Here is a 27,760-nt window from a genome sequence, read left to right on the forward strand (position 1 = left end):
TACTGTATGTAAGGCCCCTCAGAACGGCTCAACAAGGACCTGAATACAAATATACAGTATGAAGTGTACTTGAGAAAAAATGTTTTAGAACTACACCTATTTATAAACTATTAATTTGCTGATTACAGATTGTGTGGTAGTAGGCTACAGAAAGGCATAGTCATATCTAGTGTGACAGTCCTATCTGGTAAGAAACGTTAAGGGCGTTTCTCTCTCTCTCTCACACACACACACAATGTATTGACCATCCATCTTTATTATTTTACAGACAGAGAATGACACATTGCACAAAACATTATAAAAAAGCATATGAATCAAAACAAAATGACTAGTATCAAAACAACAAAACAAAAAGATGATTACACAATACTTCTGTGGTACTTCTCTTGTCATGACTCCATCATGCAACAACAAACCAGATAGTCTCTAGGCAGTCCGTGCCTTTCATCTCCCTGTACCATCAGTGAAACAATAGACAGATCCTACAAAATGGAGAATTTGGTCTCCATATTTGTGCAGTACCCCTGTATAGTCTAATACAAAGTGCTTGCCCTATTTGAAGAATAAGGTGTGTCTATAAGTACTTACTTCTGAAAATAGTCTGAACAGAATGTAGAAAAACTGCATATCAAATATAGGATCATGCAATTAAGCATTTTCTATAAGCACCATTATCTGTCCAGACATATTGTGCAAATTCATATTTTCAAATGTATTCCACAACACTGAAATTACTATTGACTATTTCACATTCTATTGCAGTATCATGTAGTCTCTAGATTGCAGACATAGAAGTAAATATAGACAGCATTCATTCTCCAGATGATGCAATACTGCTCAGGTGAAGGTACATTTATATAGGAGAATATCTTCCAGTACAACACTGCCTGTCTCTATGTAGTGTGGACATACCGGATGTCTGAGTTTCTAATAACAAACAAGGGGGTAAAGAGATCAAAGTAAATCATAACATAGAAACTGATAATATCACACAGTAATATAATACAATATCCTGATGCCTATGTTCAGCCTGTGTAGATGGTCCCACGGTGTGTTAGAGGGTGTCTTTAGTTTCTAGGCTAGGGTGCAGGATAGGCTGGTTGGATAGGGATGGGGGAATCAGTCCGCTGAGAGCTTAGCCAACGTCTATTCGTCTCCATGTTGCTTAGTGACAACCCAGCCAGTCCTTTGTAATCTCGCCCAGTTTGACGATCTTCAGGCTACTGTCATCCATTTTGAAGTAGTGGGCACCTTTGAAGAAGTAGGTGTAATCTGGAAAACACAAACATTATGATGAGAGACAAGGTACATCAAAATCATCACATTCAGTTCATCAAATATACATCTAATTTTACCTTGAGCAAGCCACGAGGCCTTACACACTAGAAGGGAAAATGTGAGATAGTGTAAAATATTTCCCCTAGAAGCTTAGAAGCCAGAGGAAGAGGACATGATGATGTCACTCGTCTCCTCAGTAAAAACACCCAATCAGGAATCAGTGGTGGAGGAGCTCAGGCTAATTAGAATGAAGACAGAGGTACCTCTGTGAAGCAGCACAGGCTGGCTCTATCAAACACTGTTTCTTAGTCGGGAAGCGCAGTGTGTGATGTATAGTATATGTGTGTCAGAAGCAAGGGTATAAAAAAACACTGGTTAACTGCCATAGACTTTAGATTTACCTCCTGTGTTATACTACTCTCGCTGCTTGCTCTCTACTTCCTCCTCTCTCTACTCTCTCCTCCTGCCTCTACTCTCTCTCCTTGTGCTCTCTCGCCTCCTACCTCTAATCTCTTTCCTCCGGCCTCTACTCTCTCCTCCTTGCTCTCTCCTCCTGCCTCTACTCTCTCTCCTCCTGCCTCTACTCTCTCTCCTCCTGCCTCTACTCTCTCTCCTCCTGCCTCTACTCTCTCTCCTTGCTCTCTATCCTCCTGCTTCTGCCCCCTCTCCTTGCCCTCTCTCCTCTTGCCTCTACTCTCCCTCCTTGCTCTCTCCTCCGGCCTCTACTCTCTCTCCTTGCTCTCTCTCTCCTCCTGCCTCTACTCTCTCCTCCTCCACCTGCCTCTACTCTCTCCTCCTCCTGCCTCTACTCTCTCCTCCTCCTGCCTCTACTCTCTCTCCTCCTGCCTCTACTCTCTCTCCTCCTGCCTCTACTCTCTCTCCCCCTCCTGCCTCTACTCTCTCTCCTCCTCCTGCCTCTACTCTCTCTCCTCCTCCTACCTCTACTCTCTCTCCTTGCTCTCTCTTCGGGCGTGCAATGATGTGCAGTGCAATGATGTCAGAGGGAATGTAACAGTTTTGGTTGTTTGAAGTAACGTCTTTGTTGTTGTAATATCTAAACAGACGTGGCAGTTTCACCACTAAGGATTCCAGCTTTAAGGCCAGGTGCCAGTTCATAATGAGAGGACTGGCTGGGTCAGGTTGGGTTCTAACTGCCAGGAATGTAAGCCTGCAGCCAGTGGTGTGTCAGTACAGCTCAGACTGAAGGAGGAAGCAGTGCTCCCTCCATGTTCACACAGGCCCCAGCTACCTCGCCAGTTGACATCTCTCTCTCTATTTCTCTCTTCAGTAGATATCCCACTGGGCACACACTGGTTGAAGCAACATTGAACTGACGTGGAAACAATGAAATTACATTGAACCAAAGTGGAATAGACGTTGAATTGATGTCTGTGTCCAGTGGGTATCTCTCTCTATACCCGCCCCCCCTCTCTCTGTCTTCCCCTCTCTCTCCCTCTCTACCCCCTGCTCTGTGTGTGTGGTGATGTCACTCTAAGTGATGTTCAATAAAGTATCTATTATACAGTATTATATTCTAGTATGCTTACCGATGCCATTCAGACTAAAGGCAGAGTCAATGCCGTCTGGGATTCCGTTCCAGGAGTCAGCGATGAGTTTGGGGAAGCCAGGGTCCATCTTTTTCTTGGCTTCATTGTACCTGGAGGGGCATGATAACACACAGAGGCCATGATACCAATGTTTAGTCATGAGTACATGATGCTATGTTAAGTACATGATACTATGTTAGTCTGTTAGGTACGAGAAGATTGGGCTGTTTTGGTTGACAAATCACAGCAGTCATGCAAGAGTTAAGTACATACAGCAACAGTATCTTACATTATCCCTGTATTAGGTAAGAGCAGAGTGAGCTGTTTTAACAGTCCATTGGAAGCTAAGGTCTCTCATTAAAAGCAGACATGGCTCAGCACAGCAGCACACAGTGACGTCTATAGAATTAGATTCTAAAGTAATTCTAATTCTATAGCGATGTCATCGTTACAATCCTGAGTGGATCAGACACAGGCTTTGGTAGGGGTTGTGTTGTGGTGACTCACCTCCAGAACTGGTCTCCAGCGAACAGGTAGGTCTTCTGGCTCTTTCCAAAGGAGAAGGCTGCGTCAATGCCTTTCAGGTCTGTGGGCAGGCCTATAGAGGAGATTCTCTTGGGGTAGCCTTTCTCTATCTGGTCTGCATTGAAGATCCACATCTCATTGCCTATATGAGAGAGAGAGGAGGGGAGAGATGGCAAATGAGCACAGGTCAAGATGCTCACAGGGAAGGGTTTGTGAGGATAGAGTTTCTCTAAACTCTTACCTTTTCATTAGCCACAGAGAGACAATGATCATAGGAGTTGGCAAGACAGTACAAACAGATCTGGGGCCAGGCTAACATTTGATCATATATTGTGGTTAGGGAGGACTGGATAAATGATTGAGGAAATGTGACTCATAGCTTTACAATTGAAGGGCTGGATGGAAAATAAATGGTTCTGTTCTACAAGGCCAAGCATTAATCTTCTTAAATAGAGACACTATGTTTTGGAATAGCTCTGATTTCATGGTCTTTTCATGGAGCTTTTCTAAAGGAGAATGGCATGCTTCTACAATGCATGGCATGTATTATAAACCACTAATAACTACTTACAGTACTAATGTCCAAAATGTGCAAACCACATACTAGCAGTATACTTGACTGAAATACTAAAAGACACACTTATGATTCTCCTAACGGTGAACTTCTTAGAAATAGGATGTTATTTAGTGGAAATTGTCACAGCCGTTTAATGGTGATAGAGAGAGGAAACAGCCATTAAAATGTCATTGTGTGTTTTTCTGATCAAGTCAATAAGCACAACAATGAAATGCATATATGCAAGCGTGCAATCCTGGATTGTTCTCCTGTGGATTGTTCTCAACATCAATGACAACTAATCTACATACTATCCCATACATACCAAAAAAACTGTATGTATGTAGGAAACCGGTTACTGAGATTTACCACTCCCCTTTCCCGGGATAAATACAGTAACTGTGAGAAACCGGTTACTGAGATTTATCACTCCCCTTTCCCAGGATAAATACAGTAACTGTGAGAAACCGGTTACTGAGATTTATCACTCCCCTTTCCCAGGATAAATACAGTAACTGTGAGAAACCGGTTACTGAGATTTATCACTCCCCTTTCCCAGGATAAATACAGTAACTGTGAGAAACCGGTTACTGAGATTTATCACTCCCCTTTCCCAGGATAAATACAGTAACTGTGAGAAACCGGTTACTGAGATTTACCACTCCCCTTTCCCAGGATAAATACAGTAACTGTGAGAAACCGGTTACTGAGATTTATCACTCCCCTTTCCCAGGATAAATACAGTAACTGTGAGAAACCGGTTACTGAGATTTACCACTCCCCTTTCCCGGGATAAATACAGTAACAGTGAGAAACCGGTTACTGAGATTTACCACTCCCCTTTCCCGGGATAAATACAGTAACTGTGAGAAACCGGTTACTGAGATTTACCACTCCCCTTTCCCGGGATAAATACAGTAACTGTGAGAAACTGGTTACTGAGATTTATCACTCCCCTTTCCCAGGATAAATACAGTAACTGTGAGAAACCGGTTACTGAGATTTACCACTCCCCTTTCCCGGGATAAATACAGTAACAGTGAGAAACCGGTTACTGAGATTTACCACTCCCCTTTCCCGGGATAAATACAGTAACTGTGAGAAACCGGTTACTGAGATTTACCACTCCCCTTTCCCGGGATAAATACAGTAACTGTGAGAAACCGGTTACTGAGATTTATCACTCCCCTTTCCCAGGATAAATACATTAACTGTGTAAAACCGGTTACTGAGATTTACCACTCCCCTTTCCCGGGATAAATACAGTAACTGAGAAACCGGTTACTGAGATTTACCACTCCCCTTTCCCGGGATAAATACAGTAACTGTGAGAAACTGGTTACTGAGATTTACCACTCCCCTTTCCCAGGATAAATACAGTAACTGTGAGAAACTGGTTACTGAGATTTATCACTCCCCTTTCCCAGGATAAATACAGTAACTGTGAGAAACCGGTTACTGAGATTTACCACTCCCCTTTCCCGGGATAAATACAGTAACAGTGAGAAACTGGTTACTGAGATTTACCACTCCCCTTTCCCAGGATAAATACAGTAACTGTGAGAAACCGGTTACTGAGATTTATCACTCCCCTTTCCCAGGATAAATACAGTAACTGTGAGAAACTGGTTACTGAGATTTACCACTCCCCTTTCCCAGGATAAATACAGTAACTGTGAGAAACTGGTTACTGAGATTTATCACTCCCCTTTCCCAGGATAAATACAGTAACTGTGAGAAACCGGTTACTGAGATTTACCACTCCCCTTTCCCGGGATAAATACAGTAACAGTGAGAAACTGGTTACTGAGATTTACCACTCCCCTTTCCCAGGATAAATACAGTAACTGAGAAACCGGTAAATTACAATAAATTATTTAGATAACAATTCCATTTCACGCCATGCTGTTTAAATTATTAGCAATTTCTAAATCTGGCTATTCTACGGCCTCTGCATGATGAATCAACGCTCAGGGTGGGGACAGACAGCCCAAGCTCTTTTTTTTGCTGAATGTTAAATACAGCAGCCAATAGAACTCACAGGTAGTCTGAAAGAAGAGCGAACTCACGATGGTGGTAGGTTACAACAGTTATTTATTCCGACCCATAACCATTCAATCTTCATGAAGAGAAGTGAAAGCCTTCTGCATCTAATTCTGGTCCTATATTAGTCAATGATTTCTTTAGAATGATGAAGATAAGGACAACAAAACGTATTTCATTGAACTGTTGAAAGCGAGGAAGAAATGAAGCGTCAGCCAACTAATTGAACAAATTTCAAAATTAAATTCACATTTCTAGGCTATACTTGAACTTTGTAGGCCACATATGCTGCTTCAGAATTGCATGTTCTATTCTGCTTTATCATGGTTTGAATGATGTGTGTAATTCCAGCCCATATAATACAGTATAATATAATACAGTATAGTAATACTGTTCACACTCAAAAAGACTAGCCTACGGGAGATAGTTTCATTTATCTACCAAAGAGAGCATATAGCTAGCTACAACTATGGGCATTTATTGGATAACGGCACAATTACTTGGGCTTTTTTGGGTTTGGGTTCATTAAATGTGGTTAATGTAGGGCTCATAAAATGTATTTAATGTGTGTCTCATAAAATGTATTTAATATATGTCTCATTAAATGTATTTAATATATGGCTCGTCAGGCTCAGGTAGCATCAGGTTTTAATCTTCATGCTGATCAAAGCTCTAATCACATCCAGACATATTTGTATTCCTTATAATGCTTTTCAATGACACTTCTGGTTTTAGCCAAATTACCGGGTTACCCGGGAGAAAAGTGATTTATTCTAGGGATGGACCATTTGTAAAATACAGGGAAAATATTCAACCCTATTATGTATGTAATGTATGTACGCATTTACAGTGCATTCGGAAAGTATTCAGACCCTTTGACTTTTTCCACATTTTGATACGTTACAGCCTTATTCTAAAACTTATACAATTGTGTTTTTTCTTCAACAATCTACACACAATACCCCATAATCACAAAGCAAAAACAGGACATTCAGAGACTTGTCCTGAAGCCACTCCTGCGTTGTCTTGGCTGTGTGCTTAGGGTCATTGTCCTGTTTGAAGGGGACCCTTCGTCCCAGTCTGAGGTCCTGAGCACTCTGGGGCAGGTTTTCATCAAGGATCTCTCTGTACTTTGCTCCATTCATCTTTGACCCGATCCTGACTAGTCTCCCAGTCCCTGCCACTGAAAAACATCCTCACAGCATGATGCTGCCACCACCATGCTTCACGTAGGGATGGTGCCAGGTTTCCTCCAGATGTGACACTTGGCATTCAGACCAAAGAGTTCAATCTTGGTTTCATCAGACCAGTGAATCTTGTTTCTCATGGTCTGAGAGTCTTTAGGTGCCTTTTGGCAAACTTCAAGCAGGGTGTCATGTGTCTTTTACTGAGGAGTGGATTCAGTCTGGCCGCTCTACCATAAAGGCCTGATTGGTGGAGTGCTGCAGAGATGGTTGTTCTTCTGGAAGGTTCTCCCATCTCCACAGAGGAACTCTAGAGCTCTGTCAGAGTGACCATCGAGTTCTTGGTCACCTCCCTGACCAAGGCCCTTCTCCCCCATTGCTCAGTTTGGCTGGGTGGCCAGCTCTAGGAAGAGTCTTGGTGGTTCCAAACTTCTTCCATTTAAGAATTATTGAGGCCACTGTGTTCTTGGGGACCTTCAATGCTACAGAATTGTTTTGGTACCCTTACCCAGATCTGTGCCTCGACACAATCCTGTCTTGGAGCTCTATGGACAATGCCTTCGACATCATGACTTGGTTTTTACTCTGACATGCACTGTCCACTGTGGGACCTTAAATAGACAGGTATGTGTCTTTCCAAATCATGTCCGAAATGGCACACTGATGCTGAAACGTTGGTGATTTACCCAATAAATGACTGGGAGTTTATATATGGAGTGTGTGACTCTCTTTATTTTTATAGTTTATTTGCCGTTAGTCAGCACCTCCACACAAAAAAATTATGGGTGTGTGTGAGCCAGCTCATGTTTTTCAATCAATTGAATTTACCACAGGTGGACTCCAATCAAGTTGTAGAAACATCTCAAGGATCATCAATATAAACAGGATGCACCTGATCTCAATTTTGAGTCTCATAGAAAGGGTCTGAATACTTTTATTTTTAATACATTTGCCCCAAAATCTAAAAACCTGTTTTCGCTTTGTTGTTATGGGATATTGTGTGTTTTAAAAAAAGCAATTTTAGAATAAAGCTGTAACGTTACAAAATGTGGAAAAAGTCGGAATACTTTCTGAAGGCTCTGTATCTCAACAGTGGATGACACAATTCAGTCTCCCATACATACATTACCTGCAAAGAACACAGTCTTCTCTTCCAGTGGGTTCTCATAGGCAGCGTCGATGGTGACCGGGAGCTCAGGCCAGTAGGTGGCTACCAGCATGGGACCTGAAGGCTTGCCCCGGAAGTTGGTTGACCTGAATATGAACCTGATAGAGAGAGCAGAGAGAGGAGTTACCTCTGGTTCAAATCATGCAAGAGGGTGCAGAGAGGAGAGGAGAGAAGGTCAGATGAAGGGAGAGTAGAGGGCAGTGGGGAAGAGAGGAGAGGGGGGAAGGGGATAGGGGAGATGGAAGAGAAGGAGCAAGGAAGGGGAGAGGAAAGAGGGAAAGAGAGAGTGGCGGGTAGGAAAGAGGGAAAGAGAGAGGGGAGATGGGAAAGAGAGAGGGGAAAGAGAGAGGGGAAAGAGGGAAAGAGAGAGGGGAAAGAGAGAGGAAAGATGGAAAGAGAGAGGGGAGAGGAGAAAGAGAGAGGGGAGAGGAGGGAAAGAGAGAGGGGAGAGGAGGGAAAGAGAGAAAGAGAGGGGAAAGAGGGAAAGAGAGGGGAGAAAGAGGGAAAGAGAGGGGAGAAAGAGGGAAAGAGAGGGGGGAAAGAGGGAAAGAGAGGGGGGAAAGAGGGGGAAAGAGCAAAAGAGAGGGTGGAGAGAGGGAAAGAGAGGAGGGAAAGAGAGAGGGGAAAGAGGGAAAGAGAGAGGGGAAAGAGGAAAAGAGAGAGGGGAAAGAGGAAAAGAGAGGGGAAAGAGGGAAAGAGAAGGGAAAGAGTGAAAGAGAGGGGAAAGAGGGAAAGAGAGGGGAAAGAGTGAAAGAGAGGGGAAAGAGTGAAAGGGAGGGGAAAGTGTGAATGAGAGGGAAGAGGAAAAGAGAGAGGGGAGAGGAAAAGAGAGAGGGGAGAGGAGGTAAGAGGAAAAGAGAGAGGGGATAGGAGGTAAGAGGAAAAGAGAGAGGGGAGAGGAGGGAGGAGGAAAAGAGAGAGGAAGGAAGAGGGAAAGACAGAGGGGAGGGGAAAGTGAAGGACAGTAAGAGATGTGAGAGGGGAAAGTAAGAGGGAAAGAGAGGGGAGAGGAGGGAAAGAGAGGAGAAAGGAGGGAAAGAGAGGAGAAAGTGGGAAAGAGAGAGGGGAGAGGGGAAAGAGGGAAAGAGAGAGGGGAAGAGGCAAAGAGGGAAAGAGGGAAAGAGAGAGGGGAAAGAGGAAAGAGGGAAAGAGAGAGGGGAAAGAGGAAAGAGGGAAAGAGAGAGGGGAAAGAGGGAAAGAGAGACGGGAGAGGGGAAAGAGGGAAAGAGAGAGGGGAGAGGGGAAAGAGAGAGGGGAAAGAGGGAAAGAGAGAGGAAAGATGGAAAGAGAGAGGGGAGAGGAGAAAGAGGGAAAGAGAGAGGGGAGAGGAGGAAAAGAGAGAGGGGAAAGAGGGAAAGAGAGAGGGGAAAGAGGGAAAAAGAGGGGGGAAAGAGGGAAAGAGAGGGGGAGAGGGAAAGAGAGGGGGGTGAGAGGGGGGAAAGAGAGGAGGGAAAGAGGGAAAGAGAGAGGGGAAAGAGGGAAAGAGAGAGGGGAAAGAGGGAAAGAGAGAGGGGAAAGAGGGAAAGAGAGGGGAAAGAGGGAAAGAGAGAGGGGAAAGAGGGAAAGAGAGAGGGGAAAGAGGGAAAGAGAGAGGGGAAAGAGAGAGGGGAAAGAGGGAAAGAGAGAGGGGAAAGAGGGAAAGAGAGAGGGGAGAGGGGAAAAGAGAGGGGAAAGAGAGAGGGGGAAGAGGGAAAGAGAGAGGAAAGATGGAAAGAGAGAGGGGAGAGGAGAAAGAGAGAGGGGAGAGGAGAAAGAGGGAAAGAGAGAGGGGAAAGAGGGAAAGAGAGAGGGGAAAGAGGGAAAGAGAGGGGAAAGAGGGAAAGAGAGGGGGGAGAGGGAAAGAGAGGGGGAGAGGGAAAGAGAGGGGGTGAGAGGGGGAAAGAGAGGAGGGAAAGAGGGAAAAGAGAGGGAAAGGGGGAAAGAGAGGGGAAAGAGTGAAAGAGAGGGGAAAGAGTGAAAGAGAGGGGACAGGGGAAAGAGAGAGGGAGAGGGGAAAGAGGGAAAGAGAGGGGGGGAGAGGGAAAGAGAGGGGTGAGAGGGGGGAAAGAGAGGAGGGAAAGAGGGAAAGAGAGAGGGAAAGAGGGAAAGAGAGATGGGAAAGAGGGAAAGAGAGGGGAAAGAGTGAAAGAGAGGGGAAAGAGGGAAAGAGAGGAGGGAAAGAGAGGGAAAAGAGGGAAAGAGAGAGGGGACAGAGGGAAAGAGAGGGGGGAGAGGAGGGAAAGAGAGGGGAAAGAGGGAAAGAGAGGAGGGAAAGAGGGGGAAAAGAGAGAGGGGAGAGGGGAAAGAGAGAGGAGAAAGAGGGAAAGAGAGAGGGGAGACGAGAAGAGGGAAAGAGAGAGGGGAGACGAGAAGAGGGAAAGAGAGAGGGGATAGGAGGTAAGAGGAAAAGAGAGAGGGGAGAGGAGGGAGGAGGAAAAGAGAGGAGGGAAGAGGGAAAGACAGAGGGGAGGGGAAAGTGAAGGACAGTAAGAGATGTGAGAGGGGAAAGTAAGGGGGAAAGAGAGAGAGGGGCAGTGAGTGAGAGGGAGAGTCTTAGCAGCCCAGGCAGCGAAGCCACAATAGGCTGATTCATTCAGCATCTGGTTCTCGTTAGGACCGGGGTTTATAGAAGCCAGGGGAACAAGACCCATCTTGCACAGATTTCCAACAGGCAGCTGCATGAGCAACAACAGCAGCAGCAGCTCCACAAGTCTTGTCCATTGACCTATTTTTTAAAGAGCCAGATATTTCTCAGATAGATAAAGCCTGTTAATGGTTATAAAATGCTATGCAGATATGGACAAAGTAGTCATATGATGATCTGCTATAGCAATCTATTCAAGGTTGAGGTATGTTGAATTAGTCCCACAAAACAAGCCAACCTGACCTTGAATCAGACAGGAAGACAATTAATGTCCACCTCTGATTGTGAGATTACAGGAAATACTATATCTGGGTCACAGAGATTTCATCATTTCACTCACTATTGTCACATTCTGGATGCATATGTAATACACTTCCTGCATAAGATGTAGCCAGAGAGGTTAGAGAAACCTAGCTAGCAGGGCTGTCTGTGTTCAGTGTCAGTGACTGGGAGTTCCGTAGGGCGGTGCACAATTGCCCCAGCGTAGTCTGGGTTTGGCCGATGTAGGCCGTCATGGTAAATAAGAATTTGTTCTTAACTGACTTGCCTAGTTAAATAAAGGTTAAATAAAATAAATTAAAAAATCATTAGGCTAGTGATCTGTGGGTTCAGTTCAGTGGATTATTCTGCAGACTTCCCACCCAGCCCTGTGCTGAGCCATTGACTGTAAATAAGGTGCTGAGCACACAGTGAAGTTAGACCACCAGCATGTCTTACTCATCCTTCATGTCCAGATCTGCTTTCCATCAACATGCTGAGACAGGAGAGATGAGAGAGAGGATTCTACCTACACCAGAGAGAGGATTCTACCTACACCAGAGAGAGAGGATTCTACCTACACCAGAGAGAGAGGATTCTACCTACACCAGAGAGAGAGGATTCTACCTACACCAGAGAGAGAGGATTCTACCTACACCAGAGAGAGAGGATTCTACCTACACCAGAGAGATGAGAGAGAGGATTCTACCTACACCAGAGAGATGAGACAGAGGATTCTACCTACACCAGAGAGATGAGAGAGAGGATTCTACCTACACCAGAGAGAGAGGATTCTACCTACACCAGAGAGAGAGGATTCTACCTACACCAGAGAGAGAGGATTCTACCTACACCAGAGAGAGAGGATTCTACCTACACCAGAGAGAGAGGATTCTACCTACACCAGAGAGAGAGGATTCTACCTACACCAGAGAGAGAGGATTCTACCTACACCAGAGAGAGAGGATTCTACCTACACCAGAGAGAGAGGATTCTACCTACACCAGAGAGATGAGAGAGAGGATTCTACCTACACCAGAGAGAGAGGATTCTACCTACACCAGAGAGAGAGGATTCTACCTACACCAGAGAGAGAGGATTCTACCTACACCAGAGAGAGAGGATTCTACCTACACCAGAGAGATGAGAGAGAGGATTCTACCTACACCAGAGAGATGAGAGAGAGGATTCTACCTACACCAGAGAGAGAGGATTCTACCTACACCAGAGAGAGAGGATTCTACCTACACCAGAGAGAGAGGATTCTACCTACACCAGAGAGAGAGGATTCTACCTACACCAGAGAGATGAGAGAGAGGATTCTACCTACACCAGAGAGATTAGAGAGAGGATTCTACCTACACCAGAGAGATTAGAGAGGATTCTACCTACACCAGAGAGATTAGAGAGAGGATTCTACCTACACCAGAGAGATTAGAGAGAGGATTCTACCTACACCAGAGAGATTAGAGAGAGGATTCTACCTACACCAGAGAGATTAGAGAGAGGATTCTACCTACACCAACACTTTTAAACTGATGTACACAGTGTTCAGTCTAGTAGCCCTCCAGACTCCAGACATTACATTGACCCACTAGACTTGTGATTGCCCTCCAGACATTACATTGACCCACTAGACTGGTGACTGCCCTCCAGACATTACATTGGCCCACTAGACTGGTGACTGTCCTCCAGACATTACATTGGCCCACTAGACTGGTGACTGTCCTCCAGACATTACATTGACCCACTAGACTGGTGACTGCCGTCCAGACATTACATTGGCCCACTAGACTGGTGACTGTCCTCCAGACATTACATTGGCCCACTAGACTGGTGACTGTCCTCCAGACATTACATTGGCCCACTAGACTGGTGACTGCCCTCCAGACATTACATTGGCCCACTAGACTGGTGACTGCCCTCCAGACATTACATTGGCCCACTAGACTGGTGACTGCCCTCCAGACATTACATTGGCCCACTAGACTGGTGACTGCCCTCCAGACATTACATTGGCCCACTAGACTTTAATCTCTTCTCACTCCTCTGCTCCATGGCTCTGATAGCTAAACCATCTGGTGACCTAGAGCCAACAATTAATAACTAGGGACCAAAGTCATCCCACCACTGAAACCTGAGATACAGCCTAACTGGCCCTCTGAGTCCAGATATCTTGCAGCCATGGGTTTGGTACTGTAATTCCTCCATAGAGATGTCGGATCTTAATTTGACCACTCTTTTGTTGATGAGAATTTTCCTGCACAGCAGTTTATTCACGTTTTTAAAAGGCTTCTTAAGTTTGTAATTTACACTAACATTTCAGACTCGATTTGCACTAACTTAAAATGTATCAACACCTACAAAAATATCCATGAATTATGATCCACATAATTATTCACATTTCCTTTTGTTTCAGGATTATTTCCCTAATGTAGCAAACTGGCTCAAATGAAGGTCCTACAGCCGTAACTCCCTCCGTAATGGCATTTCCCTCCATCTGAGAGACACACCCCATAATTATAGCTATCATTGAATATGTGCCATTGTTAATGATATCATGGTATATGTGATATTGAGAACACCGCAAATCATTTTGAATGAAACAATGATCTTGCTGATGAGGAAATGGGGAATCTCTCCTGAAATCCCCAGGTCCAGTGTCTTGTCCACAACACATCACTGTATTCATTCTCTAGGATGTTTGAGCAGCAGACAACAGATGATATACCTAAAAAAATAACCAAACTAACCCAATCAGAGATATGACTTACAGGCATAGTCAAATCATTTCTAAACTAACTATTGAGACTGTTAAAACCATACTCCGGTTTTAATTGGCAGTCCTCCCTCCTTTAACAGTGAATATTAAGTTGACACATCAACCAAACACGACACTGTTTATACAGTAGTTTATAGTCCACAGAACAGCCTTCAGCATGATGTTTGACCCTGTTCCCTGAACAGTGTTAATGCATGGTGAACCACAGCAAGTAAAGACTCAACGCTTAACTAAAGCAGGACTCCATGAACTAAAGCAGGACTCCATGAACTAAAGCAGGACTCCATGAACTAAAGCAGGACTCCATGAACTAAAGCAGGACTCCATGAACTAAAGCAGGACTCCATGAACTAAAGCAGGACTCCATGAACTAAAGCAGGACTCCATGAACTAAAGCAGGACTCCATGAACTAAAGCAGGACTCCATGAACTAAAGCAGGACTCCATGAACTAAAGCAGGACTCCATGAACTAAAGCAGGACTCCATGAACTAAAGCAGGACTCCATGAACTAAAGCAGGATTCCATGAACTAAAGCAGGATTCCATGAACTAAAGCAGGATTCCATGAACTAAAGCAGGATTTGTAAGCATGATTTGAGGGTGGTTTCCCTCCAGCCCCTGCAGGGGGCAAAGCCAGGCAGTCTACTTGTTTGCTTTGGAAACCGTTCCAAGTCAGCAATGACAGCTATATAGTAAAGCTCACCTTAAAACCTTGAAGGCCAAAAGATGTGGCGGCAAAGTCTGAGAAGGAACATAGAAATGTCCAATGAATCCTAATCTAAACCTGCTTTTCACTCAACATTTTGGGGTGGCAGGGTAGCCTAGTGGTTAGAGTGTTGGATTCGTAACCAGAAGGTTGCAAGTTCTGACAAGGTACAAATCTTCAGTTCTGCCCCTGAACAGGCAGTTAACCCACTGTTCCTAGGCCGTCATTGAAAATAACAATTTGTTCTTAACTGACTTGCCTAGTAAAATAAAGAAAAAATAAAATAATTTTTTTGGCATGCAATTGCTTATTGTTTGGGTTGAAAGTGTTCCTAACATAAATTGTCCCAGACAGGATCAATCTGTTGTGGTGAAGAGTTCATGTTTCAGAGGGAAAGTACACTGAGTCATGGAAAGCTCAGAATGAACCACAACAGATAATGTAAGATGGAGAGATACAGAAAGCCTATTCCTTTTCTACACTACATAGGACAATCCCAGTTGAAGTCTGTACACTGTACTGTACAGTAGGCTCTGGTTTACAATCTTAATAACAGGCAGCCATTTTGGTTTACCATAGTTGATACAGGATTGTGAGAGTGGTTATTATTACCAGTTCTTTCAGAACTGTATACTTATACGAAGCATTAGAGCTCAGACAAACAGAGATAACACCACCCCCTTCATTCAAACAAAACAAGATTGCCAAGAGAAAATAATTCATTCTGAGACCAAACAAAGCCCCCTATTAAACTACCCATTGTTTGTGGTGAAATGATTTAGTTGTGGATTGTGAGGTCTAACTTGTGGACTGGTCTGCTCCAATGACTCTAACCAGAGTCTAAAATAAGGTCTTCAGGTTAAATGTTCCTTCTGCCTGTTTTCTTTCTGCCTGTTTAGACAGATCAGTGGTCAGATTGGTCTTCTCAAAAAGCATGTTGCCAAACAAAAGTGAATTACCTAAAGGTCAAATGTTGCTCTAACCATTGGAAATCAGAAGTAATACTGTAGAATCCCCAGTAAATCATTTACCTGTCCTTGAAGAAGAAGGTCTCTCCTCTGATCTGGGCCACAGCATCAAACACCACAGGTTCATTACAGATGTCCATAGGAGTGACTGGGCCCTGGGTGGGAGGCACGGGCTTGTCTGTACCAGTACCTGAGAGGAAAAGGAGAGGCAACATGGTGAGCATTCAGTAGATGAGATTGATATCCTTCAACAAGGAGAAATGCATTTGTTACCTGCAGGACATTCACCAAAGCACTCTGGTTATGAACAGCGGGTGAAGTCATGGTTACACGTTATTTTAAAAAGGTACCTACATAATGACTTCATAACACATTCATAACCCATACATAACCCATACATAACCCATAAGCAGTACATAAGAATTTCAAACTGACCATAGAGCTCCTGGATGCCCTTGATGTCGTCGTTGGACAGTCTAAAGTTCTTGGTGAAGGTGTACATGGGGGCCATCAGAGCACCAGGGTCCTGGGAGTGCTCCAAGCCCAGGGCGTGGCCAAACTCATGGGCCGCAACCAGGAACAGACTGTAGCCTGGACAACACCAATAGGAGTGAGAGACACAGCAACACATATTCAAAGCATAACAAGTCAAGTTATATTCAGGTGAATTAAAATAGTTTCCATGTTGGGAAATTCCTGTTGGCCACTTTCCCTTCATTCTGCATAGACAATGACTGAATACAATAATGAATAAAACAGAATAATAATACAAATGATTCAAATAAATAAACATGAATTGTCATTGTCCACTAAACTGCTAAAACCACCTACAAACAAGCATAATGTCAAAGGTCATCAATGACATATTTACCTTGATCAGGACAGAAGCCCCACTTGCGGTCGTCGTCGTAGCTCTTGGTGGAGGCGCACCACATCTTACCGTCGCTACGTCCAGAGGCGGTGCAACTGTCATAAGTGTCTCCAAGGAACGTGAAGGGGAACACACAGGGGGAACCCTCAGAGTTTCCTCCAACGGTGGACATGGCTGCATGGGTGAACAAAATACATATTTCAGGACCAAATGGACTTTTCTTTGTGTGCCGATGAGGTCGTGCTAAAAGTTATCAACTTGATTTGGGTTCAATTGCTAAATGGATTTACTTGAGAAACTACCATGACTGTAATGACATTGACATCAGATGTATTTTGTATCTACGGTATATCCAAAACAAAACCAAATACTACTCTCCAAAAAGGGGCTTTTCTTTTCCTGCATGATAATATTATATTATATCTGGGATCTGGGTTGGTACAGCAAAATACTGGGCCTGTGCATATTTTTTTTAAGCAGGCTGTTTCTTATTCAGTGCTTCTTACACACAAGACTACACACCAGCATTCCCAACCAATTAGAACCAGATGAAAACCTCAGCCTTAACCCCCCCCCCCCTCTCTCCCTCCCCATATCCCACTTTCTCGACTCTACCCCAAACCCCTGAGCCAGCCCCACTGACACAATGGAAAATAACCCCCGCCAGCAGCCACTCAGTAAAATACTTTTACAGTCATTCAGGAGACGAGCTGCTGCTGGAAACCATACGTCTGGAACATTATAATATTCTCCTACACCAATACATGGAGGCATCAGCACAGCACACCTTGACTAATAAATGCAAGCACCCACACTAGTGATGCGCAGGTTGACTCATAACCTGCAGTCCCGAGAGGATGGGTTTAGGGTCATTAAATATTGTGTGGGTGGGTAGGCGGGCGGGTGGAATAACGAGAAACAATACCTTTAAAAAAACATATATGTATAATTATTGTGCAATACATATAGGTTACATTGAGGTTTTTCTTGGATTATTTTAGGCTATCTGGTATTAGTGCATAAACCTAAGCTTCAGGGCTTAACTGTACGTGTGCCAAATAGCCTACACCGCCAATCACCAAATAATGCTTTTGGGAATGAGCAGAAAGCCAAATAATGCTTTTGGGAATGAGCAGAAAGCCAAATAATGCATTTGGGAATGAGCAGAAAGCCAAATAATGCTTTTGGGAATGGGCAGAAAGCCTAATAATGCTTTTCGGAATGGGCAGAAAGCCAAATAATGCTTTTGGGAATGGGCAGAAAGCCAAATAATGCTTTTGGGAATGGGCAGAAAGCCAAATAATGCTTTAGGGAATGAGCAGAAAGCCAAATCATGCTTTTGGGAATGGGCAGAAAGCCAAATAATGCTTTTGGGAATGGGCAGAAAGCCAAATAATGCTTTTGGGAATGAGCAGAAAGCCAAATAATGCTTTTGGGAATGGGCAGAAAGCCAAATAATGCTTTTGGGAATGGGCAGAAAGCCAAATAATGCTTTTGGGAATGAGCAGAAAGCCAAATAATGCTTTTGGGAATGGGCAGAAAGCCAAATAATGCTTTTGGGAATGGGCAGAAAGCCAAATAATGCTTTTGGGAATGGGCAGAAAGCCAAATAATGCTTTTGGGAATGGGCAGAAAGCCAAATAATGCTTTTGGGAATGGGCAGAAAGCCAAATAATGCTTTTGGGAATGAGCAGAAAGCCAAATAATGCTTTTGGGAATGAGCAGAAAGCCAAATAATGCTTTTGGGAATAAGCAGAAAGCCAAATAATGCTTTTGGGAATGGGCAGAAAGCCAAATAATGCTTTTGGGAATGGGCAGAAAGCCAAATAATGCTTTTGGGAATGAGCAGAAAGCCTAATAATGCTTTTGGGAATAAGCAGAAAGCCAAATAATGCTTTTGGGAATGGGCAGAAAGCCAAATAATGCTTTTGGGAATGGGCAGAAAGCCAAATAATGCTTTTGGGAATGGGCAGAAAGCCTAATAATGCTTTTGGGAATGGGCAGAAAGCCTAATAATGCTGTTGGGAATGGGCAGAAAGCCTAATAATGCTTTTGGGAATGGGCAGAAAGCCAAATAATGCTTTTGGGAATGGGCAGAAAGCCTAATAATGCTGTTGGGAATGGGCAGAAAGCCAAATAATGCTTTTGGGAATGAGCAGAAAGCCAAATAATGCTTTTGGGAATGAGCAGAAAGCCAAATAATGCTTTTGGGAATGGGCAGAAAGCCAAATAATGCTTTTGGGAATGAGCAGAAAGCCAAATAATGCTTTTGGGAATGGGCAGAAAGCCAAATAATGCTTTTGGGAATGGGCAGAAAGCCAAATAATGCTTTTGGGAATGGGCAGAAAGCCAAATAATGCTTTTGGGAATGGGCAGAAAGCCTAATAATGCTGTTGGGAATGGGCAGAAAGCCAAATAATGCTTTTGGGAATGGGCAGAAAGCCAAATAATGCTTTTGGGAATGAGCAGAAAGCCAAATAATGCTTTTGGGAATGGGCAGAAAGCCAAATAATGCTTTTGGGAATGGGCAGAAAGCCAAATAATGCTTTTGGGAATGGGCAGAAAGCCAAATAATGCTTTAGGGAATGAGCAGAAAGCCAAATAATGCTTTTGGGAATGAGCAGAAAGCCAAATAATGCTTTTGGGAATGGGCAGAAAGCCAAATAATGCTTTTGGGAATGGGCAGAAAGCCAAATAATGTCATGTTCAGAAAATATTTGGTGAAGTGGTAAGAGAGGATTATAGCAGTACCGGCTACGTTATGTGTGATGATTGTGAGGTGGTACACAAATTCCACAGCCACAAGACGGGACTTCAAATAGGCCTATGGCATGTCAAGGGAACTGTAGCCTACTGTTCAGATTGGTTAATGGAAACTGGAATCTGGACACTGACTGTAGGTCTATAACCTCTCACATAGCCTTAAAAATAACTCATGCAGAATTAAGCATTTCTTGCAATTCCTTTGACCTTAAGGCTTGGTTTCTGCTCAGACATGTACTGTCAACTGTGGGACGTTATATAGACAGGTGCCTTTCCAAATAATGTCCAATAAACTGAATTTACCACAGATAGACTCCAATCAAGTTGTAGAAATATCTCAAGGATGGTCAATTGAAACAGGATGCACCTGAGCTCAATTTCAAGTCTCATAGCAAAGGGTCTGAATACTTACACGACCATTCAAAAGTTTGGGGTCACTTACAAATGTCCTTGTTTTTGAAAGAAAAGCATTTTTTTTGTCCATTAAAAAAACAAACATAAAATTGATCAGAAATACAGCGTAGACATTGTTAATGTTGTAAATGACTAATGTAGCTGGAAACTAGCTAATCCAAGTTTATCATTTTAAAAGTCTAACTGTTCATTAGAAAACCCTTTTGCAATTGTTAGCACAACTGAAAACTGTTGTTCTAATTAAAGAATCAATAAAATTGGCCTTCTTTAGACTAGTTGTGTATCTGGAGCTTGAAATCAAATCAAAGTTTATTTGTCAAGTGCGCCTGAATACAACAGATGTAGTAGACCTTACAGTGAAATGCTTACTTACAGGCTCTAACCAACAGTACAAAAAAGGTATTAGGTGAACAATAGGTAAGTAAAGAAATAAAACAACAGTGAAAAGACAGTGAAAAATAACAGTAGCGAGGCAATATACAGTAGTGAGGCTACATACAGACACCGGTTAGTCGGGCTGATTGATGTAGTATGTACATGTAGATATGGTTAAAGTGACTATCCATATATGATAAACAAAGAGCAGCAGTAGTGTAAAAGAGGGGTAGGCGGGTGGTGGGTGGCGAGACACAATGCAGACAGCCTGTTTAGCCAGAGCCCAACAGCCCGGTTGGACAGAGGAAAATTTAGAAAAAAAAGTGTTATGGACAGACAAATCTAAGTTTGAGGTGTTTGGGTCACGAAGAAGAACATTCGTGAGACTCAGAAAAAATGAAAAGATGCTGGAGAATGTTTGACGCCATCTGTCAAGCATGGTGGAGGCAATGTGGTGGTCTGGGGATGCTTTGGTGCTGGTGAAGTGGGAGATTTGTACAGGGTAAAAGGCATCTTGAAGAAGGAAGGCTATTCATTTTGCAACGCCATGCCATACCCTGAGGACGGTGCTTAATTGGAGCCAATTTCCTCCTGCAACAGGACAATGACCCAAAGCACAGCTCCAAACTATGCAAGAAGCAGTCAGCTGGTATTCTGTCTATAATGGAGTGGCCAGCACAGTCACCGGATCTCAACCCTATTGAGCTGTTGTGGGAGCAGCTTGACCGTAAGAAGTACCCATCAAGCCAATCCAACTTGTGGGAGGTGCTTCAGGAAGCATGGGGTGAAATCTCTTCAGACTACCTAAACAAATTGACAACTAGAATGCCAAAGGTCTGCAAGGCTGTAGTTGCTGCAAATGGAGGATTCATTGACGAAAGCAAAGTTTGAAGGACACAATATTATTTCAATTAAAATTCATTATTTATCGCTGTACTGCAGCGCCAGCTGTGCCACCAGAGACCCTGGGTTCGTGCCCAGGCTCTGTCGTAACCGGCCGCGACCGGGAGGTCCGTGGGGCGACGCACAATTGGCCAAGCGTCGTCCGGGTTAGGGAGGGTTTGGCCGGTAGGGATATCCTTGTCTCATCGCGCACCAGCAACTCCTGTGGCGGGACGGGCGCAGTGCGCGCTAACCAAGGTTGCCAGGTGCACAGTGTTTCCTATGACACATTGGTGCGGCTGGCTTCCGGGTTGGATGCGCGCTGTGTTAAGAAGCAGTGTGGGTTGGTTGGTTTGTGTATCGGAGGATGCATGACTTTCAACCTTCGTCTCTCCCGAGCCCGTATGGGAGTTGTAGCGATGAGACAAGATAGTAGCTACTACAACAATTGGATACCACGAAATTGGGGAGAAAACAGGGTAATATATATATATATTTAAAAAAAATCATTATTTATAACCTTGTCAACATCTTGACTATATTTCCTATTCATTTTGCTACTCATTTCATGTTTGTTTTCATGGAAAACAAGGACATTTCTAAGTGACCCCAAACTTTTTAACATTAGTGTATGTAAATAAGGTATTTCAGATTTGTATTTTTTATAAATTTGCACAAAATTCTAAAAACCTGTTTTCGCTATGTCATTATGGGGTAAAACATATATTTTGTTTTTGAATAAGGCTGTAACGTAACAAAATGTGTGCACTGTATAATGACAGCTACATGTATCTAATTATAGACAAGTTGACAAACAAATAGCACACCAAAATGTCAAATTATAAGCAGACACATATTTAAATCAGGCAAAAAAATATCCTGTACCCCCTGTCAAAAAATGGTTTTGCCGTCTTTGACTGTAGCCTATAAAACATTTTCTACATTCCCGGTGCCACGACTTCTGCCCAAGTCGATGCCTCTCCTTGTTCGGGCGGTGCTCGGCGGTCGACTTCGCCCGGTCTTCTAGCCATCGCCGATCCATTTTTAATTTAACATTTGTCTTGTCTTGTTTTCCCACACACCTGGTTCTCATTTCCCTCATTATGTGTTGTGTATTTAACCGTGTTTGCCCCATGTCTGTGTGATATTGTTTATTCTGTTTCATGTTGTGCTCACGTTAGTCTGTTGCACTGGGTTATGTTAACCCGTATTGTTACTTCGTGTACACTTTGCCGTGTGCTTTTGGTTCACCTAAATAAAAGGCTCTGTTGGCTACCCAATATCTGCTCTCCTGCACCTGACTCCCTTACAGCCATTTATGCATACCTGACACAGGGGTTAGGGTTGGGTGAGGGCCTCAGATTTTCACTATCACATATAGTCGGGCGGTTGCGGATGGGTTAATAGCAATAGTGGGCGGGTGAAGAAACAGCTGACCCACGCACCACTAACACACACACACAACCTGGCTCAAGTATAATCGAAAGCACACACATATTTCAATATAATCCTCAGATTATGGTTTCCATGCAACAGTCAGGTCTGTTGGACACATCAGTGCCCTTAGCTGTTTGGGTTAACACAGCTGATGAGGCTTGTATGCTATATGGACGGAGAGACACCTTCGGACTTTGGCAGTATGAACTGGGAACCCACCTGTTTCAGGGCAGAACCCGTAGGACTTGTCATTGTCATAGTTCTCAGTCGTAGCACACCAGCGGTAGCCGTCGTCACGCCCCTGAGTGGTGCAACCATCATAGTTCTCCCCTTGGAACGTGAAGGGGAACTTACAGGGAGCTCCGTCCGCGTTTCCACCCAGGGTGAACAGCACTGTAACACAGGAAGTTGAAGGAATTATCTATACAGTTTACAGTAGGTTTCCATAATTTAATCAAATGCCATGGCAGTTACGTTGAGCCTGAGTTTGAGTGATTTCACAGACTCAATCTTAAGCTAACTGAACCGCAAAATCATTGTTTGTCAGGGTGTTACAAATCCACTCTGTCCAGACTAAAATGTTTATTGCTACAGTATATCAATGTGTATAAAACTATCAACAACAGAAATGTTTCACAAGACTTCACTGAGTACGCCATTTTCTCAAGATCAAAGGATAACCAGTTAGGAAGTTTCATAAGACTGTTGGTCTCATATGAGTCGACTGTAAGCCTATATGTATCAATATGTCTTTGCGCTCATTTATGGTGAGTCTATACCCTAATGTCAGTACCATGGACAGCAGCACAAAGAGACAGACAAAAGGACTGATGAAAAGCTTCATGAATCTTGCCCAGCAACACAGAGAAGTGGGAGTATTTTATGACCCAGACAACAACACTAGTTTCCCAGAATGTACTCCCACCCACTTGGTCCCAGTCCAACAGCAACAAAGCTTCTTCTAACTAATCACAAACCTCTCATCTGGACTAACTCCTGGCCAACTCCTCATCAGAAACTATAGCTAAAACACCACAATAGACGTTCCTTGAGGGACTGCTGAATGCAACACTCTTAACTTTATACAGTCCATGTAGATATCAAAATGCACACTATAACTGTTTTGCACAATACATTCACAGGAAGTCTTTAGAGGAAAAAGAAAAACACAGCCATGTTGGCTCCTACTCACACTCATGGGGACAGAAACCCAGGAACTCTTTAGAGGAAAAAGAACAGCCATGTTGGCTCCTACTCACACTCATGGGGACAGAAACCCAGGAACTATTTAGAGGAAAAAGAACAGCCATGTTGGCTCCTACTCACACTCATGGGGACAGAAACCCAGGAAGTCTTTAGAGGAAAAAGAAAAACACAGCCATGTTGTCTCCTACTCACACTCATGCGGACAGAAACCCAGGAAGTCTTTAGAGGAAAAAGAAAAACACAGCCATGTTGGCTCCTACTCACACTCATGGGGACAGAAACCCAGGAAGTCTTTAGAGGAAAAAGAAAAACACAGCCATGTTGGCTCCTACTCACACTCATGGGGACAGAAACCCAGGAAGTCTTTAGAGGAAAAAGAACAGCCATGTTGGCTCCTACTCACACTCATGGGGACAGAAACCCAGGAAGTCTTTAGAGGAAAAAGAAAAACACAGCCATGTTGGCTCCTACTCACACTCATGGGGACAGAAACCGTATTTGCCGTCGTCGTCAAAGTTGTATGTGGTGGAGCACCAGAGGAATCCATCATCACGGCCCTGATTGGTACAGCTGTTGTACTCCTTCCCCATAAACATGAAGGGGAACTTACAGAACTCCCCCTCTGCATTACCAAACTTCACCTTCACAACTGTGGAGAGGAGGGGGATGGGGGTGAGGGGAGAGGTGATGATCCAAAGAGCTCAAACAGAGCTGTTTCAGATACCGTGTGGTTCAGCTATCTCCATTTCATTGGTGAAATGTTAACCGCAAATTGCTTTAAAAATGTGTGACCATGAATAAATAGGTGACTAGTAAAAACAAGTAGGTTTATATATTAGATCAGGATGAACTTGTATTTACAGACTTTATTTACAACTCAGACAGTACAGTCTCCAGTACCTTGTCCTTCTCCCAGGGTCCACTGCTCGTCGTCATCAAAGTGGGAGTCTCCTCCGGTGCCTGGTCCAGGAGCGAAGGCATGAGCCAGCAGACCATCTTTACCATCGAAGGGGTAGCCATCACCATGCTCTGTGGATTCACATAACAAGGGCTAAAAGAAAAGGACTCAAGGCACAGATCAGTATACAATTACAGCCTTACTGGATGGATTCAACTCAGAATAGAACTGTTTCTGAAGTAGCTAGTGTTAGACTTCAACAGTGTAGATCACGTATGGGATGGTGCCATGAAGACATATAATGAAAACACGTCATTCTGGGCTTGTTTTGACCACAGAGAGTGACCTCTATATGTTCTTACGTGATGTCTGGCCTCGCCACGAGAATATTGACTTTATGTGAGACACAGGGAACCCAGAGAAAGAGAAACTAGTAACTCAGACATAGGCAGGCCTACGGTACTACACTATACATTTACATTTAAGTCATTTAGCAGACGCTCTTATCCGATTAGCAGCACTGAGCACACATCATCTAATCTAGTTCCCAGCCACTTCCGCCCTTTTGCGCAATAGCCGGATGATGAGTAGCCTGGTTGAACTAGTCTGAACGAAGGTGAGAGCAGAATTAAGTCTGGTTTAACTAGGCTACTCATCATCTGGCATTGCTGACGTTTCATACAGTACATTCAGCAGAATATAAAAGTCAAAACTGTTCTGTAATACCGTACCGTTGCGGCCAAAGTTAATCATGATGTCAGCCTCTCCATCCATGAGGCGGGTGAACTTGAGTGGGGTGACGTCACTCCAGACTTTGAAGGCCCTTAAGAAGGCGTCATCAATAGTCTCCTCGTCCAGGTCAGGAGAGTGGCCTAGAATCCTGAGAGGTGGAACACAGAGAGGAGAAGAAACTGAGGAGACTCATTAAACAGCTCATCCCTGGATGAAGATGTGCCGCATGAAACATCTTACATAATGGAATATTACTGTGTGATTGACTAGGTATGCTTGAGGAAATACATGTACTACAAGCAGAAGAGGGACCAACGTCAACATTTAAAAACCCTCAAATGTGAGATTCACCAATGTCAAAATGCAGAAGACAAAAGCTTGTACACACATCTCTCTTCTATTTACAGGACAAAAGCAATAGAACAGAGCTTTCCTAAACTCCCCTTCTGGACATAAAGTCCATCAGTCTTCAGGCCTTGCCTATGACTCATGTGGTTAGAATGCTCCATGAGAGAGTCCAGCAACTAACCCCTGCTATGTGAGCCTGTCTGAGCAGGATAACGCTCTGTCTCTTGTTGTTTTGGTTAATTCCTCCTGAGCAGGATAACACTCTGTCTCTTGTTGTTTTGGTTAATTCCTCCTGAGCAGGATAACACTCTGTCTCTTGTTGTTTTGGTTAATTCCTCCTGAGCAGGATAACACTCTGTCTCTTGTTGTTTTGGTTAACTCCTCCTGAGCAGGATAACACTCTGTCTCTTGTTGTTTTGGTTAACTCCTCCTGAGCAGGATAACACTCTATCTCTTGTTGTTTTGGTTAACTCCTCCTGAGCAGGATAACACTCTATCTCTTGTTGTTTTGGTTAACTCCTCCTGAGCAGGATAACACTCTATCTCTTGTTGTTTTGGTTAACTCCTCCTGAGCAGGATAACACTCTATCTCTTGTTGTTTTGGTTAACTCCTCCTGAGCAGGATAACACTCTATCTCTTGTTGTTTTGGTTAACTCCTCCTGAGCAGGATAACACTCTATCTCTTGTTGTTTTGGTTAACTCCTCCTGAGCAGGATAACACTCTATCTCTTGTTGTTTTGGTTAATTCCTCTTGAGCAGGATAACACTCTGTCTCTTGTTGTTTTGGTTAACTCCTCCCCATCTTTGTTTTTCTCCATGGTACATACAGTGAGTCTGAGTGGTCATGAGGACACAGAAAAAGCTGATGTAAACAACAGAACTTTACTCTCTTCTTAACCTCAAATAAAACATATCAAACAAGAACACATTGTACAAGAATCTTGGAGTTAGCAGATTGTGGTTGGGTTGGTGGGCAGCACATAGTTGAGGTTTTCATCTCCCCAAAACAAACTGCAGGGGCTGGAGGAGTCATTTCCTTAGTTCAGCAGTCAGCACATTGCACAGCAACATAGGGAGTTATATGGAGTACAACCCTACTGCACATGGGGTTCAAAGCCTGTTGCACAACTCCCTATAGCAGAACACTATGTGGGCCAAACGAACATGCTTTGACCACTGACCTGTAGGTGATGGCGTTTTGCTGCCACTTGGGTTTCCTGTGGAAGAAGTTGTATTGGGCAACATCAGGAACTCCACAGCGGGGCTTCTTCATGACCTCCACTGTCTTGGGGTCGATCTCGCCCGTCTCTTGCAGAGAGAAGAACTTCTGCATCTTCTTCAGGGTGTCTTTCAGCACCATGAGATTACATCTGTCTTGTGGGCAGCCATAGAACTTGTTCAGATAGTGCTGCAGAACAGAATAAAAGACAAGCCTATGAGTTGATATTGGATCTATTCTGATGTCTTCCTACTCTATATAGTGCATTCATCCATACTGTATCAATGAATACATGAACATTTGTGTGCATTACACAATGAAACATCCCCACTGGGCACAGATGTCAATTCAATGTCTATTCCACGTTGGTTTAATGTAATTTAATTGAAATGGCGTGGAAACAGTTGGATACCCAGTGGGTATCTGAAGCCAAAACATGAGTTTCATGAATTATTTGCCATTTTAAAGTAACTCACAAATGGTAGAATGGCATTTAAGTTTGCTATTCCTGAATTTATTGAAAATAACCGATAAAGTATTTTGAAGCAAAAGTCACATTACATTCCCACTATGGAAAGTTGTTTAAGGAACACTTACCAGAGCCACTTCTTTGTCTGTTTTTGGACTATCGTCTCCTGGGAACTTGATAATGGGCGAGGGGGCTGCAGAGGTTTTCTGGAGAAAGGCGATTAACTGTACCAAAAACACTTTGAGGACAAGGTGTCGGGGGCTAAATGCCGTCTGGCACCCCATCTTTCCCCGGTGGAGAATCGCTGTGTATGTAATCAGGATGGAGAAAAACAGAACGTTTCTGGGTTGGATGTGGTCCTCTTGCCTCTTCTGTTGCTTTATTTTCTCATCAACGGGACATTCTGCTCTGCAACCAAGGTCTGCTAACTCAGTTGTGCTTACACATGCAATTTTGTATGCTGCTTTCCACGGGAAGTGTAGGCTACAGACTGCGCAGTCTCCCCA

General features: G+C 43.7%; 1 protein-coding gene across 1 annotated transcript; it reads right to left on the reverse strand.

The window, feature by feature from the left end:
* Positions 1-238: 238 nt before the first annotated feature.
* LOC135557109 (72 kDa type IV collagenase-like) lies at positions 239-27,760 on the reverse strand. Its single transcript, XM_064990350.1, has 13 exons — positions 27,383-27,760; positions 26,748-26,974; positions 25,217-25,365; positions 24,488-24,616; positions 24,063-24,236; positions 22,601-22,774; positions 16,511-16,684; positions 16,075-16,230; positions 15,703-15,829; positions 8,263-8,399; positions 3,333-3,492; positions 2,826-2,935; positions 239-1,272 (listed from the first exon to the last, which is right to left on the reverse strand). The coding sequence occupies exons 1-13, from the start codon at positions 27,536-27,538 to the stop codon at positions 1,166-1,168; spliced, it is 1,980 nt and encodes a 659-aa protein (XP_064846422.1). The 5' UTR covers positions 27,539-27,760; the 3' UTR covers positions 239-1,165.

The sequence above is a fragment of the Oncorhynchus masou genome, chromosome 2 (assembly GCF_036934945.1).
Source record: "Oncorhynchus masou masou isolate Uvic2021 chromosome 2, UVic_Omas_1.1, whole genome shotgun sequence".
NCBI lineage: Eukaryota > Metazoa > Chordata > Actinopteri > Salmoniformes > Salmonidae > Oncorhynchus > Oncorhynchus masou.

What these genes read in the sequence shown, in the direction of transcription:
- LOC135557109 (XM_064990350.1), bottom strand. Translation starts at nt 27,538, where the DNA reads ATGGGGTGCCAGACGGCATTTAGCCCCCGACACCTTGTCCTCAAAGTG. An exon ending in CAGACAAAGAAGTGGCTCTG is followed by an intron (nt 26,975 to 27,382) that starts GTAAGTGTTCCT and finishes TCTGTTCTGCAG; the next exon opens with CACTATCTGAACAAGTTCTA. An exon ending in GGGCTTCTGTCCTGATCAAG is followed by an intron (nt 16,231 to 16,510) that starts GTAAATATGTCA and finishes GGTGTTGTCCAG; the next exon opens with GCTACAGTCTGTTCCTGGTT.